Source organism: Xiphophorus maculatus, chromosome 13, assembly GCF_002775205.1.
Source record: "Xiphophorus maculatus strain JP 163 A chromosome 13, X_maculatus-5.0-male, whole genome shotgun sequence".
NCBI classification, from domain to species: domain Eukaryota; kingdom Metazoa; phylum Chordata; class Actinopteri; order Cyprinodontiformes; family Poeciliidae; genus Xiphophorus; species Xiphophorus maculatus.
In genome coordinates, this window is record NC_036455.1 from 3,314,165 (window position 1) to 3,334,639 (window position 20,475).

At 39.5% G+C, this 20,475-nt stretch overlaps 2 protein-coding genes across 2 annotated transcripts; both read right to left on the reverse strand.

Annotated features, from left to right (window-relative positions):
* LOC106700103 (transmembrane protein 79-like) lies at positions 1-11,112 on the reverse strand. Its single transcript, XM_023345131.1, has 5 exons — positions 10,966-11,112; positions 9,355-10,114; positions 7,737-7,919; positions 2,910-3,132; positions 1-1,259 (listed from the first exon to the last, which is right to left on the reverse strand). Exons 2-5 carry the CDS (start codon positions 9,977-9,979, stop codon positions 1,067-1,069), a joined length of 1,224 nt encoding a protein of 407 aa, XP_023200899.1. The 5' UTR covers positions 9,980-10,114; positions 10,966-11,112; the 3' UTR covers positions 1-1,066.
* A 4,629-nt stretch (positions 11,113-15,741) lies between these two features.
* LOC111610563 (serine/arginine repetitive matrix protein 2-like) lies at positions 15,742-19,469 on the reverse strand. The gene is made up of 2 exons (XM_023345132.1): positions 19,068-19,469; positions 15,742-17,473 (listed from the first exon to the last, which is right to left on the reverse strand). The coding sequence occupies exon 2, from the start codon at positions 17,431-17,433 to the stop codon at positions 16,234-16,236; it is 1,200 nt and encodes a 399-aa protein (XP_023200900.1). The 5' UTR covers positions 17,434-17,473; positions 19,068-19,469; the 3' UTR covers positions 15,742-16,233.
* Between the last annotated feature and the right edge of the window lie 1,006 nt (positions 19,470-20,475).

A 20,475-nucleotide genomic window follows, 5' to 3' on the forward strand; every position in this document is an offset into this window, starting at 1 on the left:
ACATTTAAACAGAAATAAAAACAACAAAAATACAAACTTCACTTTTAAATGTAAAAACATGAAACGATAACAACTGTTATCGGTTACGATTGAAACCAAAGATTTACAATGATTTTATTCAATAAAAGTTTAGAAATGTTGAATTATTTTTTCTTTAATAGATAAACCAAATTGTTAGAATTTACACTGGACTATTTGATAAAACTTCACATTTTTCTCTTTTTAAATTAAACATTCCTCCCACTTGCTCTTTTCTAACTTGAAGCTGATATTTTATGTTTTTATTAATCAAAACTGACATTATTTCAGCATCAAGTTGATTAAAAATAGACTCATTAAATCCAGAGTTCTCACACTTCTCATTTAATTCAAGTCTCATTTTGAAGTTTACAACCAGACAGTTTGTTTTTTTTAGGTTTAGATTTATAGATTTAGAACATTTTTTACTTGCATTTGTTCATTTAAGTGAATATAAAATAAAAAAGAGGCACATGTTATAAATTGGCTTTAATTGCACGTTGTTACCAAGGTTTCATTCAAATGCAGACTGACAGCTTATCTGAGCCAAACAAAACAAACTTAATGTCTTTAATAGCAGATAATTGGCACATAATAAGTAAACACTTTAGAAAATGCTGAGAAAACATGTAAGTTTGGTTGCATATAATAACTAACTACTGTATATAATGACAGGCAGGGTGATATAAAGGTTAATACAGGAATGAATAGTGAACACTATAATCCTTAGGATTTTAACTAAATCAGACGTATTTGTAGATATTTAGTGGCAGAACAGAAGATTTATTTGGCTTCTAACCCAGTAAATTCAGTGGTTTTATTTACAGTCATTACAGATTTCCAAACTAAGCTTGTTTGGTTGGTTTTCCGTTGTAAACAAGCAGCTTAACTCGCCACATGTTCACCGCAGAGACATAAAAGTCTAAATCAGACTCAAACTTACTGATTAAACATATAAAAGGTGTCTGTGTGATTTGCCTGAGTGAGTCATGTTTCCTGAGGTTCCTGAAGGTGCCGTAGCTGCTTTTCTCACTATGTTTTTTAGACCTTAATACCACCAGCGCAGCTTGGGCGGAGGATCGGTGGCGGGCGGCGCCACGTCGAACACGGAGCCCGGCCCGACCGCCGTGCAGACGTAGTAGATGTTGGCGCCCAGCATCACCAGGACGGGGAGGAAGGAGAAGCCGAAGCCGAAGGCCCTGATGCTGCTGCCCAGAGCGAGGCAGACCCAGTAGATCAGCCTGCAGAGAGACGAGGATCCATCAGAACCACGTGTAGCAACAACAGGAGAAATATCAGAACAGAACCTCTACAGAGAAACCAGAAAACTGAGTCCAGGCTGAAAAATGTCTTCTGGCATTTCTTCAAATTATAGAGTGGATGAATAAATGGATAGAGAGTGGATGGATGGATGGATGGATGGATGGATGGATGGATGGATGGATGGATGGATGGATGGATGGATGGATGGATGGATGGATGGATGGATGGATGGACAGACGGATGAATGAATGGAAAGATGGATGGTTAAACGGTTGGATGGTTAAATGGATGAATGTTGGTTAAACAGACTGATGTTGGATGTTGGTTAAACGGTTGGTTGGATGGTTGGATGAACAGATTCTCTGACTGAATTGTTGATTCTTTACAAGTAAATAAAAACATCACATCGTCTTTTCTGATTGTCAGACGTGTTTTTAAACAAAATTACCTGAAAGACGAACTAAGAAGTAGCAGAAAATGAACATAAATCCCTCCAGCAACTGCAACTTCCAACCAGGTTGAGCAACAGATCAAACTGGTTCAGATGGTAAAGCTGCAAGTAGCAACTTGTGTTTCCTGCTGAATCACTGCTGGTTTCATGAACCAGGTCAGGGTTAGTACATTTCCTCCCGCGTTTATCAAGAAAAACAAACACATTGTTGAGTCTTACTGGCGGCTGAACTTACAGGAAGTTTATAGTTACAAAAGGAAGTGTGTTGCTGGAAGGTTTTTAGATAATGATTCATCGATCGGTTGAAGGCAGACAAACGAAACATGAACGTTTTTCCAAGACAAAGATATGGAGTCGCTTTTCTGAGACAGAGTGAGAAATCTAAGCATCTGGATGATCAAAGGACAACTATGAAAAAATATTGTTTTAAAGGTGACTATTATAGTTCCTAGAACAGGTTGGGATAGGCCTGTAGGAGACGTGAAACATGTTTATTACATTTCTTACAGAAAATTATTCTTAGATAATGAGGTTTTAATCTGCTCAGTTCTTTCTGAATTATCTATTTTAGAGCATCTTGTCACTTTAAACCCAAATAATCTGCTGCTGGCCACACCTCCCAATTCAACTTTTACCACATGAAAATGGCTGCAACAGTTTTGCAATTATATGACTGCACAACTTTGAAAAGCAGAAGTGGAGCCTCCTGCACAACCAACAAGAATGCAGCAAGTGGTTTCTAAACACTTACTGCAACAAAAAAAAAAAGATTTGTCTTTTCCAGAAGTCATTGTACAGCACATACAGAGGTAAAACCAGCTGACCAAACATGCTGGAGCTTTGCTCAGGTAGCTAGGTGACAGGTGGAACTCTGCTGGGGTTTCTAGGTGACGGGTGGAACTCTGCTGGGGTTTCTAGGTGACGGTGGAACTCTGCTGGGGTTGCTAGGTGACGGGTAGTGCCTGCTGATTTGTGACATTACATTCAGGAGGTTTTTGAAACAGCTCTTTTGCTGGACATCAAAACATTTTGACTTATTGTTTTTGTTTTTTTTAAACACTTGGGCTGGAAGTACAAAAACATACAAAATGTGAGTTTTACATAACAGGCTCCCTTTAAAAACAACAATCAGCACAACAATAAAATCCTTTTTTATCCGTTTAGTGTAAACACCCACCTGCCAAAAACAAATATGATGGTGAGCAGCGGCACCAGCTTAAGAAGGTCCTGGCTGATGTAGGTTGCCATGACGGCAAGCTGCAGGAAGTAGAAGAGGAAGAGAGACAGCGATTCGTTGACGTAGTGCCTGTGAACCATCACTTCCTTGTCCACCAGATTTCCCTGATAGAGCGGCTTCAGGGCGCTGAAACGCAGCCGGGCGATTCCCTGGACCAACACGCCTGCGCGCGCACACACACACACACACACGTTACTGGAAATCAGAGCGGAAATCACACAACATATGGGAACTGTGAGGTCTTGCTAGCGCTGAAATGATTAATTACTAACTGGAGTATACAGACTTCAACAACACAGACCAGAAATTAATTCAAAAATGTACAAAAAACATTAAAAAATTGCATTTAAGATGAAAAACATAACAATGTCCTACCCAGAAGTCAAGTCACAGTTTTAGTTTCACTTGGTTAAAATTTTGTAAATAAATCTCCTGTTAACCGCCTTTTACTATCCAGTTATTAATGAGTTTATCCAAAAAAATAACCAACAGATCAGTCCTACACTTTATTAGAAAGCAGGAAGGTTGAGCTTTTCACATGTTAGACATATTTATTAGCTGTAGGAACATCTTTGACTACAAATGAACCAACAGACACTAAAAAAATCCTGTTATTGCCACGTCTCTGTTTAAACAATCACTTATAATTTTACATTTTTCCAAAAAGACAAATGTTAAGAATTAGAAAACAAGGACCGCCATCATTGGAAAAATTTTACTCATTGAACACATTTCAGTAGATTCTCACTTACATTATAAATAACAATTATCTTATGTATTATGATTGTTTTTGTTTCTTCCTTTTTTCTCTCTTTTTTTTTCTTTTTCCTGTATTATTCTTTACATCCCAGGTATTTCCTTTATATAATGCACCAAACTGCACTTGGAAACTTTTTAACTCCAGTAATTTATCCATTACATGTTTATATTTACCTGCATCTTACAGAAAATTTATTGATTTATTAATATTGTCACTAGATAGATAGATAGATAGATAGATAGATAGATAGATAGATAGATAGATAGATAGATAGATAGATAGATAGATAGATAGATAGATAGATAGATAGATAGATAGATAGATAGATAGATAGATAGATAGATAGATAGATAGATAGATAGATAGATAGATAGATAGATAGATAGATAGATAGATAGATAGATAGATAGACAGATAGATAGATAGATAGATAGATAGCATTTATTGTCATTGAACAGAATTCAACGAAATTTCCATTGCAGCTCCCGTGCAAAAGGTCAAATATATACAGTATAAATAAGCAAACACACAATAATAATAATAACAATATATACAACTAAATTAACTAAAGGCACTCAACCACACCAAAGAAGTAGCAGCAGGTCCAATTATGGCAAAGTACAGATAATGTGACAGTGCAAAGTGCAGAACAATATGGCTGTGTGGGGGTGGGGGATATGTATGTGTGACTGCGAGGTTATGATATGTGTGGGAGGGGGGGGCGGCAGGGAGTAATGGCTCTGACGGCTGTGGGGAAGAAACTGTTTCTCAGTCTATTTGTTGTAGTCTGTATATTCCTGTACCGCTTGCCTGATGGCAGCGACACAAACAGTCTGTGGCCCGGGTGGCTGGAATCCATGGCTATGGATCCAGCTCTCTTCTTGACCCGGTCTGTGTAAATGGAGTCCAGGTCTGGGAGGGGGCATCCCACAATGCCTTGTGCTGTTCTCACCACCCGTGTCAGTTGTTTCCTCTCCAATGCTGTGCAGCTACCATACCACACAGTCATGTTGAGGCAGAGGATGCTCTCGATCATCGCCCTGTAAAAGTTCACGAGCAGCCGTGAGGAAAGTCCAGCCCATCTCAGTTTCCTGAGGAAGAAGAGCCTTTGTTGTGCTTTCTTCACCAGGTGGGAGGTGTTTGTGTTCCAGGAGAGGTCAGAAGTGATGTGGAGGCCCAGGAACTTGATGTTGTCCACACGTTCCACCACTTCTCCATCTATGAGAAGGGGAGTGTGATCCGTCCTCCTGGACCTTCTGTAGTCCACAATGACCTCCTTGGTCTTCCCTGTGTTCAGCACCAAGTTGTTGGCTGAACACCACTGAGTGAGCTGCAGAATCTCCTCTCTGTAGTGGGTCTCGTTGTTGTCTGAAATGAGACCCACTACTGTTGTGTCGTCCGCGTACTTCACGACTGTGTTGGTGGGGTGGATGGCCACGCAGTCGTGTGTAAACAGGGTGAAGAGAGCTGGGCTGAGCACACAGCCCTGCGGCGTGCCTGTGTTGAGGACCAGTGGGGACGATGTTGAGCCACTTATTCTCACCACCTGAGGCCTGTTGGTGAGGAAGTCTCTGATCCAGTGGCACAGTGAAGCGGGCAGCCCCACCTCGAGTAGCTTCAGCACCAGCTTGTCTGGGATGACGGTATTAAATGCTGAGCTGAAGTCTACAAATAGCATCCTGACGTAGGTGTTGGGATGCTGCAGATGGGTCAGGGCTGTGTGCAGAGTGATGGAGACAGCATCCTCTGTTGACCGGTTCGCTCTGTAGGCGAACTGAAGGCTGTCCAGGTTTGCGGGGATGAAGTCTCTGATGTACCTCAGAAGAATCCTCTCAAAGCACTTCATGATCACCGGGGTCAGAGCGACGGGCCGGTAATCGTTCAGGCTGGTGATGGACCTCTTCTTCGGTACAGGGATGATGGTGGAAGACTTGAGGCACTCAGGAACCATGGCGAGCTGCAGGGACAGATTGAAAATGTCCAGAAACACTCCTGCCAGCTGGTCGGCGCAGGTTTTCAGCGTCTGGCCTGACACCTTGTCCGGTCCTGGAGCTTTGTGGGTGTTGATCCTCCTCAGGGTGGACGTCACCTGATGCTTCTGCAGGACGAGAGGCTGGTGCTGCTCTTCCAGTTGGGGTAGATGTACGGCTTCTCTGCTGCCCGCCGTGTCAAAGCGGGCAAAGAAACTGTTTAAGGTGTCAGGCAGGGTGGGGTCGCGGCTGGTCAGCTGAGTGCTGTGTTTGTAGTCCGTCATGGTTCTAATGCCTCTCCACATGCTTCGGGGGTTGTTGTTGATGAAATGTTCCTCAATCTGCTGTTTGTACTGGAGCTTGGCCTGCTTAATACCTTTTTTCAGTTCCGACCGGGCCCTGCTATAAGCCAACCTGTCTCCAGACCTGTAGGCAGCATCCCGGGCTTTCAGCAGGGCCCGTACTGTGCTGTCCAGCCATGGTTTCTGGTTTGGAAACACTTTTATGGTCTTAACAGGGAGGACAGCGTCGGTGCAGAACTGAACATAGGACAGAACGGACGATGAGTATTCCTCCAAGTCTGCGCCGTCCCTGAACACACTCCAGTCTGTATGCTCAAAGCAGTCCTGAAGTGCAGAGGAGGCCTCCTCAGTCCAGACCTGAACTATTCTGGTGGTCGGCTTAGTTCTGCAGGCCAGAGGCTTGTAGACAGGAATCAGCTCCACTGAGATGTGGTCAGACATGCCCAAATGTGGAGCTGCTACAGCCTTGTAGGCTCCGGGGATATTGCAGTAGACCTGGTCCAAAATGTTATTGTCTCTGGTGGGAAAGTTTATGGATTTGTGGAATTTGGGAAACACAGCCTTCAGTTCCACGTGATTGAAGTCCCCCGCCACAATCACGGCCGCCTCCGGGTTGGAGTTCATCTGCACGCTGATCAGGCAGTACAGCTCCTCTAATGCTAGCTTAGCATTAGCCCTCGGTGGTATGTAGACGGTCACGATCACAATGGACGAGAGTTCTCTCACCAACTTGAAGGGTCTGCATTTCACCGCCAGATATTCCAAGTCAGGAGAGCAGAATGTTCCGACAGAGTGTGTGGCTGTACACCAGGCATTGTGTACATACAATGCCAAACCTCCGCCTCTGCCCTTACCCGAAGCTGCAGTCCGATCCGCCCGGAACAGAGCGCGCCCCGTTATCTCCACCGCTGCGTCCGGGATGTTGTCATCCAGCCAGGTCTCTGTGACAACAGTCACACAGCTGTCCATCCGGCGAGAAGTAATCCGGAGTCGCATCTCGTCGATTTTGTTGACGAGGGACCTGGCATTGGCGAGGAAGAGGCTGGGGAGGGCCGGTTTATGAGGGCTAGCTTGTAGCCTAGCACGCACGCCGGCTCTCTTACCCCTCTTTTGTTTGCGCTGCCTCCTCCGTCGCCTTGGCAGCAGGGGGGGAATGATCATAGTCCCAGGTGTTCGTAGCAGCTCTGGAGGAATAAAGTCCAGCTTGGTGGGTGTGTGAAGTCCAAACTGTGTTCCTATGTCCCACAGTTCTAATCTGCTGTAAGTTGTAACGGCTTCCAGTAGTGTGTTGAGCGAAGATATCAATAAAAACAGGCTAAAAAAAACGAAAACACGGGAGCTCCGAGCCGCAGCGTCTACACGCGCCGCCATCTTGTTGTTTATATTATTACTTGATTGTTGTCGTTTTAATTTCTTTACATGCTGACAAAGTCAGAGTTAATTTAGTTCAGCATCACTGCTCACACACTCATTAATGTTCATTCATTTACTCAAAGTACTTTTTGTTTTTTCACTAATGTAATGTACCGTTGCAATGTTCAACAACTATTAAAAAAACAAGAAATGCAAAGAAAATGTTTTCTTATGTAATTTATTTGTTTATCTGCATTAACGCATTTCTAATATTGTACAAAAAAGGCCTAAAAATTAGCAGAATGTGTCAATATTTTTATTCAATTGATCAAACGATTAATCGTTTACTAAAATAATCGTTAGTTCCCGCCGTCGGTCTTACCCAGGGTGATAGGGATGATGGCGAAAAATGAGCAGCGGAGTGTGTAGAGCACTCTGTAGGGGGCGCTGTCGAGCTTGGGTGGGTCAAAGGGGAGCAGCGCGTATCCACCCCACACCAGCAGGGGGAAGCAGAACCCTGCGGCCAACGTGGCTAACGCCAGCTGCAGCTTCTCGCTGCACACATCTGAGGACGAGACGCAGTCAGAGGTTGTCAGAGAGGAGAAATAAATAATAATAAAAGATCAAAACTGAAGTTAGCAGTTCACAATATTGGTTTAACTACTAATAAATGTATTTTTTGATCAGAAAAGAACAAGTAAACTCCATGGAGAAAGACGTAGAGAGCATGTGGTCCATGTCCTCCCTGGGTTTTCACCCACAGTCACTTCTCTACTTAAAACCCAAATATAAATTTAATTAATTTCAATAATAATGTCTTACTGCCTTATGATGAAGTGAAATCTTTTAAACTGGTAGTCAGATTTCAACCCAAATAAACTTTTCACTTATCAAACTGATATTTTTTAACTCGGGCCACGACTTTAATGCTTTCATTTTGATTAGAGATTTTAACACGTTAAACATTTTAACACAATTAATCGCTCTTTATTTTTCCTTGTACCCGTAGGGGTACATTTTTGCTTTAAAAACACAGTCTGATGGAAAACTGTAAAAGAATATTGTTTTGTACAAGTTGTGCAAAAACGAGTTGGTCAATCAGCAAATATATTCAAGTATAAAATATCATCTCAGTCCTAAATATGTCGCAGCAGCAAAGATCAAATACATTTGTTGTTGAGCTCATTTGTATATTTAATCAATAACTTAGTAGCAAAAATGGGGTTTGAATTGAAAATATGGCTGCAACTAAATTATTTTAGTAATCAATTATTCTAACTTGCAACATTCTGGAGGTTTTAAATTTAACCACACAAACATTTTTTAATGTAACATTAGAAATACATTAAAAGTTGCATCCAATCAAAAATTTGATTCTTTTTTTTTAAATAAGAAAATAAACATTTATAACACCGCATTCTTTTTGAAGGTTGATCATTTGTAGCAAAGGACAAAAAGATATTTTAACATCTACATGTGAACGGCTCAGCACTTTATGCTTATAAAGTTGGGCGCTATTCTGTTGATTATTTTTTGGATTAATAACTGGATAGCAACATATATTTAATGTGAGAGGTTTTATATATAAATTAGAGCTTTATGAAACTAAAACTTTGCCTCTACAATAGTTTTGGGTAGAACATTTTTACAGACATAGTTTTTTATACATTAAAAGCAAAATGTTTTTATTTTTTGTACAGTTTTGGCTTAATTACTGCTCTGAGTTTGTTGCTCTTCTTTCAAATGTCTATTTATGACTCCAGTTAACAATTAATCGATTACTAAATTAGTTGACGATTATTTCAGTAATCGATTAATCACGGTTAATCGGATTAATCGTTTTGACACTAGTTGAAAATGTTGATTATTTTCACTTTTAGTCGAGTCTCAGCGCTGATTTTAACAGAAATTGACCAATTTAAGTATTGACTAATTTCTCTAGATGTGTTTGGAAGTCGATCAGTTCCATTTGATTCTAATAAACTGGGTTTTTCACTCACAATACTTGTCGTCCTGATCTTCCCACTCGGGGTAAAACTGTGCGGCGGGGTCGTGCTCCATGTTCAGCTCCTCCTCTTCCTCCCTGAAGTGCCGCTCTTCTTCAGGAAGTTCCCTGGTGGTGGGACACACGATCGTGACATGTGGAGTGAAACCCGTAGAAGGTTTCTCAGACATCCACCCCTCGTCCTCCTCGTCCTCATCATCGGCCAGTGAGCCGTCTCCTTTGTTGTCCCTCCACCTCTCACCCTCAGGCATGCTCTCCCTCCACTTCGCTTTGCTCCTCACATCTCCGTCCGCTTGGCTTCGATCCTCTGACAAGTCCTGACTCAACCCAGAGTCTTTCTCCTCGGGCCCTAAGACATCATCGTCCTGCTCCAGCAGCAGCCTCCTGTGTTTGTCTCCAGGCCAGGGTAAAGTGGACGGCTCAAAATGAGCAGATCTCGCCATTTCTTCTTCTTCTTCCTCCTCCTCCTCCTCATATGTGCTCTCCTTCAGCTCCTCTGCGCTGGTGTCACTGTCTTCTTGTTTTTCACCTTCTGTTATTTTAGGTTTCCCATTCGAACCATCGTGTGGAAAAACCACCACATCATTTAAATCCACGACCAACCCATCCTGAACAGCCATTCTGAAACTGTATATTTTGATTTATTTACTGATTTCTAGCCGATATCAAGTTGAATTATAAAGATCCTCAGTGTTTGTAGCAACTCCTTTTGCTCAAGGAAGCCATTTTCAGACACAGCAATCCTGGAAATGTCCCTGTGAAGACAAGAACAACGACACGCCGTTTTATCCTAACAACCAAAGTTCAATGTTTATCATGGGTGTGTTGCTCTATGTGGCTGATCCTGTCCCCACACAGGACAATCCAGTTTACATAGTAGGTTTCTGTTAGGGCAGTTTTGATTTCACAGGCAGTCAAAAGGTACTTCTATGAAATGTCACTGGATTTGTGCAGAATTATAAAGAAACTAGGGGAGGGAGGGAAATAGGGCAGATTTATTATCTATTATTCAATAATAATATTATACTAAATTCAACACGGTGAATTTTGGCTGAATGTATGTTTACTTTAATTAGGGATGAGTCATTTGGAGTCAAAATAATCATCATAGCGTTACTCACAGGCATCCTGTAATTTTAAATCAGTTGTTTTGTACTTAGCAACAATAATAACGCTAATAATAATAAAAAATAAACAAGTATACAGTTTCGTACAGGCAATAAATCGTCACCTATATATATATTTTTTATTACTATTTAACTCCTTCAGCCTTAAACACCCATCCATCCATTTTCTAACACCCGTGTCCCCAGTTGGGTCTGGAGGTGCTGGTTCCGATCTCCAGCTAAGGTTCCGGGCGAGAGGCGGGTTCGTCCCACCAACTGCGCCACTGTGCAGCCCTCAGGCTCAACCATAAAACTGTTGGTTTTCGTTTAAAACAGATTAAAAAGATATTATAATTTAAGTTAAAACAACGTATAATGCATGTTACACCTTGTATGTGATCTGTAGCCTAGCGCTGTGTAGCTACGAAGGAATGTAGTTTAGCTCAACTTGTTTAGCTACATAACGACTTTAAACGACACAAAAAAATAAATAATCAAACCTGAATGTTTCCGCCAACCCGGTTTTAGTCGGCCCACGTCGCCAAAAACTTCGTCAACTTTTGGTATTTTGTTGAAAGTTCTGTCGTTTTGCGGTCCAGTTTTTATGCTAGCAGTTACCTGTCAGGTGGAGGAAAGTTGTTTTTTCCTCAAAGATTGTTCATTGTTAGAGAGGAATCACTCCGCCGGAGATCCCGGTTCCCAAAAACGTCCAGCGTAACGGTCGACTTTATCGCATTTATCCCGCAGTGTTGATGGATAAATAAATAAATAAAAATGCATTCCTAAATGAATTAATGTTTAAAGAAAGAAAAATTATTTGAACCCGTTTGTGTATTATAGTATTTTATTTATTTTTCTTGTACTTCTGTTTAGTTTCATCCCAAACTTACAGATAAATCACATTCCAAATTACGTTCAACAGTCATTCAGTTTTGGTCTTGGCGATTTTTACATATTCGAAAATAATGACAGCATAGAGAAAAAAAATGTATTACATGTAAAAAAAAATTAAAAAACGGGGGGAAAAGCTGTTTAGTAATCAGAATGCAGCTATAATTGCACTTTAATTAAACACACATTACAAAGAAGACAAGAAAGACAGACGACACTTACTTTTTTAAAGAAGAACATGACATTTTTAGGTCAAGATATTAAACCCACTCACTCAATGTGAAAATGCATTTTTGTCATTATTAAAAACATAATTTTATGATTACATTTCTATAAAAATTAAGCTTGGCATCACATTATAATTTAAAATAAAATAACCGGAGGATGGCTGTTGATTTGTGGGAGGAGTTTAAGAATAATCAGAGTTTTGTTTTTGTTTTTTGTTTTTAGAAAAGGTGGAGCTGGTTGAGAACAGAACGTCTGGATTCAACTGAACTGAACCGGTCACTCTAAACGAGTCGATTTTGTGACTCATGATTCATTTGCTGGCCGTATCAGTCACATTCCTAGATATTTCACCTTTGTTAGAAGCTAAAACGCTGAAGCGCTTCTCAGTGAACCTGAGTTTGAATTTCTTTCCGCATCATGTGCAGGTGTTGAGCAGCAGGTATGTGTGGCTTTTCCGCCATGTTTCCACCCTGAGGGCACCGCAGCGTCGACTGAAGACACGGGAAAGTTTTCACAACTGGAGTCCGATTAGACAAACTGGAGGAGAAACAACATGAGAGACATCCGGTGATGCTGCCAGTCATCCACTAAATAAAACTGTAGAGTCAATAATGTTGCATTATCTGTTGAAAAAGAGACAACTTGTCATTTTAATCAACATCTAGTACAGGTAATGAGTTGGCATTCTTAAAGAACAACCATTCAATTGACATTTTTGGGTTTGAGAATAAGGAATAGCATAAACGTTTTGCAAAAGAAGGATGAACTGATTGACTTCTATGTGGTAAAATTATATTAAATGACAAGAAAAACAGATATAAAAAGAGGTTGCTGGGTGCTTTAGTGTCATTCTGTGCATTTATTTCCTGAGTTAGAATCTGCATTTGTTGTTATGTTTAAAATATTAGCTTGTTCTGTATTAATTTAACCCATGTGAAAAGGTTGCAGGTCTCTGATCTAAAACAACAAAATATACAATTTTAAGTTTTACAAGACAATAGTGTTGCAGTTTAGAATTAAAAATTAGTGTTTTTTCCATTAATGTCTAAATATATAACTTATAGCGGACATTTCTACACAATAAGCTGGTTTTAGAGACCATCAGACTGAGGAAGCACAAAGAGAGAAGATCGGAAAAAAGAATAGTGGAAAAGTAAGGAAAGACAAAATGTTGAAATAGTTTGCAAGAAAGAAATGAAGACTGCGGAAGACAAGAAGGAAAATGTTAAAGAAGGACAAAAAATGAAAAAGCCGACAGAAAATGAGGAAGGGAGCCTGGAAGGACAAAATGAACGCAACATTTAGAGAATCTGACATTGAATAAAATCTGAAAAAAATCAAAAAATATTCTAAAATCTTGTTTTTCCAGACCTGGGAAATACTTAAATATAATTCTAGACATGTAAAAACGTAATAAGTAAGATTTTATATATATATATATTTATATATATGAAGGTTTTTCAGTTTGTAGTGATTCATCTGTCCTAACACAATCTTTGTCAGTGACTCAGGTGCATAGTTCATTAATGACGTCACAAACAGGACTCGAGGGTGTGGAGCCGCTAAAGAAACAGAATTATCCTGAGCTGCTATTAGCCATTATTTACTCAAATGTTTATAAAATAAAATAAAAAACAACAGAAAATAAAATGGCCAGATGAACATTTTTATTTTAATTCAGACATTTTCTCACAAATTATTCATCTTAAAAATCCACCTCAAAGCCTAATTCCCTCTTAGATTTCAAAAGTTGTCAATATGAGTAATAATCACGTACGACGCACAAGTACCCAAAACACACACATGAATGTTGGTGAAATCATCAATTGATCCCAAAAAATGTTAAAAACAAAGAACAATAAAAAAAGAAAAACAATGAGCGCTACACGCCTAACATTAAAAGACAAAACAAATTGTTAATCGATGCAAACAGGAGGAAATCTTCCAGGGCACAACAGGAAAGCGAGATGTGTTTTTTATTGGACTGCTGGAGGAATGCAATTAACAAAGAGTCAATAAAATAAAGTACATTCAAAGCTTTGGCACTGAGGCGACAACAGAACAAGGAGTCATGGACAACAAACAACTGAAATGCTTAATATCAAAGAACTTCATCCCAAAATTAACGTTAAATTATTAGAAACAAAATACCTCAAATTGACACTTTGTTTTTTATTCAATACTTTGTTTTTAAAAACTGTTTTCCACCGTCGGTTTAAGAAATGAAAAGCACATTTTGGCCGATTTACAAGGCATAAAAACAAGATTCTGGATGGAAAAAACTAGATCAGCTTCTAGCGCCACCTTCTGGAGGATGTTAAAGGTCCTCAGTTTCATCTCTTAATGGACGTGGAGGGTTTGTGTTAGAAACAAGCCAAAAAGGGACGAGAAAAGTCAATATATATTTTATCTTGTGCGCCGATAAAACTGCTGGAGGTCGAAATCGGCCCAATTTTCCATTAATGGGCTTCGATCAGTGACCAAAAAAATTAAAAAATAAAAGCATCAAAAACAGGAAGTCCCGCTATTTTCAGTCTGTAAAGGCATCAACAATCAACATATACTTTGACACATTTTGTTTTGAACTGAATACAATTCAGATAAAGGTTAAAGGTCAAGTGCTTAAATGGACATAATCTTGTATTTCCTTCATGCGAATGTACAGACATGTTTTTGCTGTGTTATTTTTTTTACACAATCTTTAGAAAAAGAAAACAGAACAAATAGTCTGAATCAAACTTTTTCTTTTATGAATGTGTCCAATAAAAACAAAACGCTGCAAAAACACAAAATCCTGCCAAGTATTTCTGCTCTAGTTTTCACTAAAACTACGTTTACGCTTCCTCAGCAGTGGCTCTGCGTACCGAGCCCACTGCCCTTCACCCTGACGACCCGTCAGGTCCAGAACCAACCTCAGCAGTGGTGGGTCCCATCAGGGACGACAACGAAGGGGCGAAACATCTGGTGTGAGGCAAACCGTCTAATCCTGTTTGCCAACAGAAGAAATTGCCCGGTGAAGACGCCCAGCAGCGTCTGGATGAGAATAGGGCTTGTCGCGATAAACAATAAATCAATTGATCGCACGATAAATTAAAATTATCGACCCCATTTGAATTTATTGCGTGTCATCCAGTGACGACACTGGGTGAGAAAAGGCTCAACTCCGCTGACGCCTCCCTTCCTCATTTCCTCCCTGTAAAGGAGGAGTGAACTATTGCATCAGGCAGTCGGATCGTTATCTAAATATAATGATTATTGATGGGATATTTAGTATACAGACTTCATAATCTGTATTCTTTTGGTTGAATGTAGTTTTTATTTCCACTTTGGTTTTATGTTGTTTAGTTTTTATTCAACTGCATTTTTAACGGAGACTGAGTCCATTTTATTTTTGCTTTTGGTTGTTTTGTTTATTTTTTATCAGTTCCAGTGTTAAATGTTCTTTTGAAAAAAAAAAAAAGTATCTATTTTTGGCAGGATGTTGCTTGCATTACCGTTGCACCAGTTTAAAAAATGGTCTTCAAACAATATTATTGTTTATCGCAATAATTTTTGAGACAATTAATCGCTCAGCAGAATTTGTTATTGTGACGGGCCTAGTTGAGAAGAGCAAACCTTCCTGCTCCCATCCTCACCACTTCCTACAGAGGGACGATGGAGAGCGTACTGACCAGCAGCATCTCTGTCTGGTTTGGAGCATCTAACGCCTCAGACTGGCAACGTGTGGAGAGAGAGGTGAGGACAGCGGGGATTCATCGGAGCCGATCGTCCTTCCATCCCTGACGTCTGTCCAGGGTTCAGTCGATTATAAAGGTTTGTTCTCCCTGCTGCCTAAAAGCTTCAAATGCAGAACAACCAGATTCCACAGCAGCTTCATCCCTCATAAGACTGCTAAACTGCCATTAGTTTAACCTTTTATTATATATATTTGCATTAATACTTTTATTATTACTTATTTATTGAAGCGTTGCAACGATTTTCATCCAATTTGTACATTTTTAAACATACAACTGAATGACAATAAACTCCATGTCTAATACACTTGAACTAAGACAAGTCTTAAAAACTTTTTAGCAATATGTAAGAGATGGTTTTAAGTAAATAATTTCTTAATATTGATTCACTCATAATATTGGAAAAAAAAAATTTTTTATAAGTGCCAGTGGAAATATTATTTTAATCAATATTAAGTAATTATTTACATAAACAAGCTCCTATCTTGCTGAAAAGTTACCATTTTTGTCTTGCTTCAAGTTTACTATAGTGTTTGCACTAAAAACTAGGAAAAAAAATACTTGATAAGATGTGTTTTTGCAGTGAAACGCATCAGAATCTGTCAAAATTTGAATCAGCAGGATCACAAAGAAAACCGAATTTCAGGTTCAGATTACAAAATCCAGATCGGTGCATCTCTGTGAGAACAACCTGTCTGTACTGGCTTCCAATTCTCACTCAGATGACAGAAATAACTTCTTTTAAAAAATATATAATAATAGTAAAAGCACAATAAAAGAGATGACGACGTTAGAAGTAAAACTGGAGACGCTGCTGAATACCTAGCCTAGCGAACGGACAGAAGGTTAAAACACATGATCTATGACTCAACGGCAACGACTACAGCCAACGTTGTGGTCAGACCGGACCGTACATCAAGCCTGCTCGCTGATGTCGTAGCTAACGTCCTGAGCCAGGACAGTTTCTCCCGGTTCCTCCCCGCGTAACGACGCCGCCTCCATCTGCTCCTGTTCGCCTTCGCTAGCTGCCGTGGAGTCGTTGAACTGCGCGTCTCCTTTGGTGGAGCCTTTCGGGCGGCCCCGCTTCTTCCGGGGGGCGCCGTCGTCTTTGCTCAGGTTAGCCGCCGGGCGGCCTCTTTTCCTCGGCGTTCCGTCGCGCGGGGCGGAAGGAGACGTTAGGCTCTTTCGTAAGTGAGCGCCTTTCTTGGACTTGCGCGGCCGACCGCGGCCTCTACGAGGCGTCGTTGACGCTTCCTCCTCGACTCGGGGGTATTTCCGTGGTCTTCCCAGGGGTTTCCACACTTTGGGCTTCTTCAGCTCCTCCGCAGAAGGCAGAGGGTACTTCCGTGGTCTTCCCTGCTTCCTACGCGCTTTAAAAGGAGACGGATTATTCTTCGTAGAGCCTTTAGGTCGGCCTCTTCCTCTCTTCACCGGTTGGGAGTCATCCAGGTTCTTCCTCGGTCTTCCTCTTCCTCTGTGAGGTTTCTTTGAGACAGTTTTGGGAACGCCGCCGCTGTACTTCACCACAGGTTTCCTGGGTCGACTTGTTGACATATTCAGTGATTTCTCGGCTGTGTGCGCTTCCGTATCCCAGTCACTATGCTCCCGCTCCATCCTCGATTTTTTATTGGGAGACCCTTTCGGTCGGCCTCTTTTCCGAGGAGTTACGGAGCTGCCTTCGTCTACGTCAGACTTCCGCTTTAAGGGGGCTCTTGGGCGCCCTCTTTTGCGCGGACTTGCTCCGCCGTTCACTAAGCCTTCAGAGGCAGGTTTCTTGCCAGACCCCTGTGGTCGTCCTCTTTTCTTTGGAGATTGTTCTGTATTGTCGCTCCTTTTCTGTTTCGTGGACCCTTTCTGCCTCCCTCTGCCCTTGCGGGCTGTAACCGGGGTCTTTGCGTTTTCTTCTCCAGACTCCCGTGGCTCCTTGGGTTGAGACGTGTTGTTTGAATCACCTGAATCCTGAATCAGGTCTACTGCAAAAAGCGGTTTATTCTTGGAGCTTTTTGGCCTCCCTCTCCCTCTTTTGACCGGCGTTTTATTCACCATGTCGGCCTCCCCTTCACTGCTAGCTTGGTCTTCTTGTTCCGTCTTGGCCGTTACCACTTCCTCTTCCATTCTGCTTCCTGAAGCTCAGACCTGCTCCGCCAGTCTACTCCTGTAAACCGACACAAGATACAATCCAAACAATAACTGGTTAATGCAGTTGAATACTCTATAAATTATTCTGACGATTAATCAAATAAAAATGACATTCTGCAGATTTTCTCATTTACCCAAATAAGTTTTTTGAACGTTAGAAATACATTAATATTGCAAATATAGAATATATATACATTTTTTAAATTAAGAAAATATCTACATTTTTGCCTAAAATTACATAACATTTGTGTGTTTGGGTCACAAATTATAAAAATCCTTTGGTAAACCAGTGAACCACTGTACTAATAAATTTTGTATACATTTTTTTACTCCTGTTTTTTAATAGGATTGTGTCATTAAATTCAAAAGATTTTGGTTTTACACTATGTTTTTTGTTGCTTCAAAATAGTGAAGACTGTTAAAAGTCCCAAATTGTAATAAAAACATTATTTACATGTCATAAAGAAAATACAACCGGAAATGATAAATACCCACATCTATTTAAATGTTTTAATCGTTTATTAAATACAGGAATAAATAAGATAATGCAAATTTTAAGTCTTTTTAAGTTAAAATTAATGCTTCTAGTATTTAAATTGTATTTATTTAAATGAGTTCAAAGTCTATGTGCTGAATTGCACCATGAAATAATCCTCTTTCACAGAGACTCGGCCCAATATTTGCAAAGGACCAGTAAACTCTACTGAAATAATGACACACATACACAAAAATAAAAAAACTTTTGTTGTTTTTTAAGCCCTTTATGAATGAACTTAAACTGGTGTTTTTCTGAAAATAAAAAATATTTAATTTGTAAACTTATCAAAAGTATTAAAAATATACAAAAAAGTTAATATTTCTAATACTGAGATATTACATAAATTAAAACTTGAATGATTTTCAACAAATAATTGCATTTAATTCATATATTTCTAATTAAATTTAACACACATTCATATTTTTTTTTAAATATTTACTGATCTAATTTTGGTACCTCTGGTACTCCATAAGTAACTTATAATATATATAGTTATATATATATATATATATATATATATATATATATATATATATATATATATAGTTAATTTATTGGATTGACTTTTATTCCAGTTATCAGAACGAGTTAAGGGCGCCCTCTACCGGCAGAACGCCACTTTTAAGGTGGACCTCTAACTAGGAAGCCAAGTTCGGGTTGCTTCTCAAAAGGCTCCGTCTATTTCCTGGATTACAATCTCATAACGGCGGGAAAATGCACAGGCGTCTAAATCAATACAATGCAGTCAACACTACAGAATGTGTGTTGTCTTAACGTTCATTTCCAGTATGCCCAATAATAAATAAAATATATGCAACATGCGCTAGAGAGCCCTTAAGACACGGCGCATTTTTAACCAGAGTATTTATTTAAAATTAGAGCCGTAATAAAAGCTTTGACCACAGACTAGATTATTTTCCAGGTATTAGCCGGCTTCAGAAATCTACCGCTGTAGATAGAGATGTAAAGACGATGAAAGGCTGCAAACACCAGAGTGCATTTCTCATCTTAAACTCAACCCCTGTGAGATTTCAGGTTAATTTTTCGGTAAATATGAATTCAGGAGACATACCGTAAACCGAAAGTGCGTGTTTATTGTTGCTGTGATGGCTTCTTCTTCTTCTTGAAGTCCATTGACGGTTGGCAAAAAACGTTAGGTGAGCATTACCGCCACCAGCCGGTAAGGAGTGTGGAGCGCATGACATGAAATAAAATAAACCAAAACAAAGAAGAAGAAAAAACAGTATCCTACTATAAAACTTACAATGTTTTTTTTGTTTTTAATCAAATATAGTTTGATATCTTCTGCTTCCTGAACACTTTTGATTTCATTTTCATATTACTAAGGTTCCTAATTAACTTGTTTCTCTGAATCCGGTAATTCCTGCAATACAAAATAACACGATCTATTGTCTCATCCTCCCCGCAGCCACATTTCCCTGTCTGATGTTTCCCTATCAAAAATGCGCTGATGGCTGTTCTCGGTGGTCCGTCATGTCTGGGGGACTCTGAAGGAAACAAGAGCTCTGCGTTTTTAGTTCCTGACCGAGTGCTCGAATGTTGTTGCTAACATCGAAAAAAGATTCGCATACATTAAACCCTGCTTTATGTAGATAAAATACAATAGAAACACTTTATAGATTGGAAAAACAAAATGGGAAAATGTACATAAATAGCAATACCAGGTAATTATTTGGTAAATATGTATATATAAAAACTTTTTCCATAAAAAAAATCTTGTATTTACCTTGTACACTTCTGTTGAAAAATAAAACACATCTATAAAAGTGGGTACGTAGAATAATGTATGTAAGCGATAAACGGATTACATGAGTAAGGAAGAGGATTGGGATCTCTGAAAAAATAAAAAATTCTTTACCTTATTTGCCCCAGTAGTCTAATTCTATTTCATAAATGTTCACACTCCTTAATAAATACTTTGTTGAAGTACTTTTTGATTCAGTTTCAGTAATAAGTCTTCTTTACTTCACACCTACCGTCAATTACATTTTTTGTTTGTTTATATTTGCTTTATTTATGGGAAAGTTACAACGTTACAAAGTAAAAGAAAACAAAATAAAACGAAATTTTACAAACCAATAATTTGCCAAAAAAGTAATAGGCTGAAGTCAAGTCATATTCTTACCTCTTTAATCTTACTTATCTGAAATAAAGTTGTCCTGACGTTTCTCTGTTTACATTCTTTAGTTACGATGTAGCTGCAGAGAGGTTGCAAAGGATCAGAAGAATCTTACTGTACAAAGGTATCAGTCAGAAGAAGGGTAAATAAAAAAGCTCCACAGTCCACTCTTTCAGCTCATTGATGTTTATAGTCATTATTCTTTCATACAAAACCATTTAAAGCTCTGGCTACATCATATCAGTTAATCAAAGTCTGGACTTTGACTAGACCATTCAGGATATTTACTCAGACCAGATCTTCATGTGTTAAACCCACATTTGTTGCCTGATATACAGAG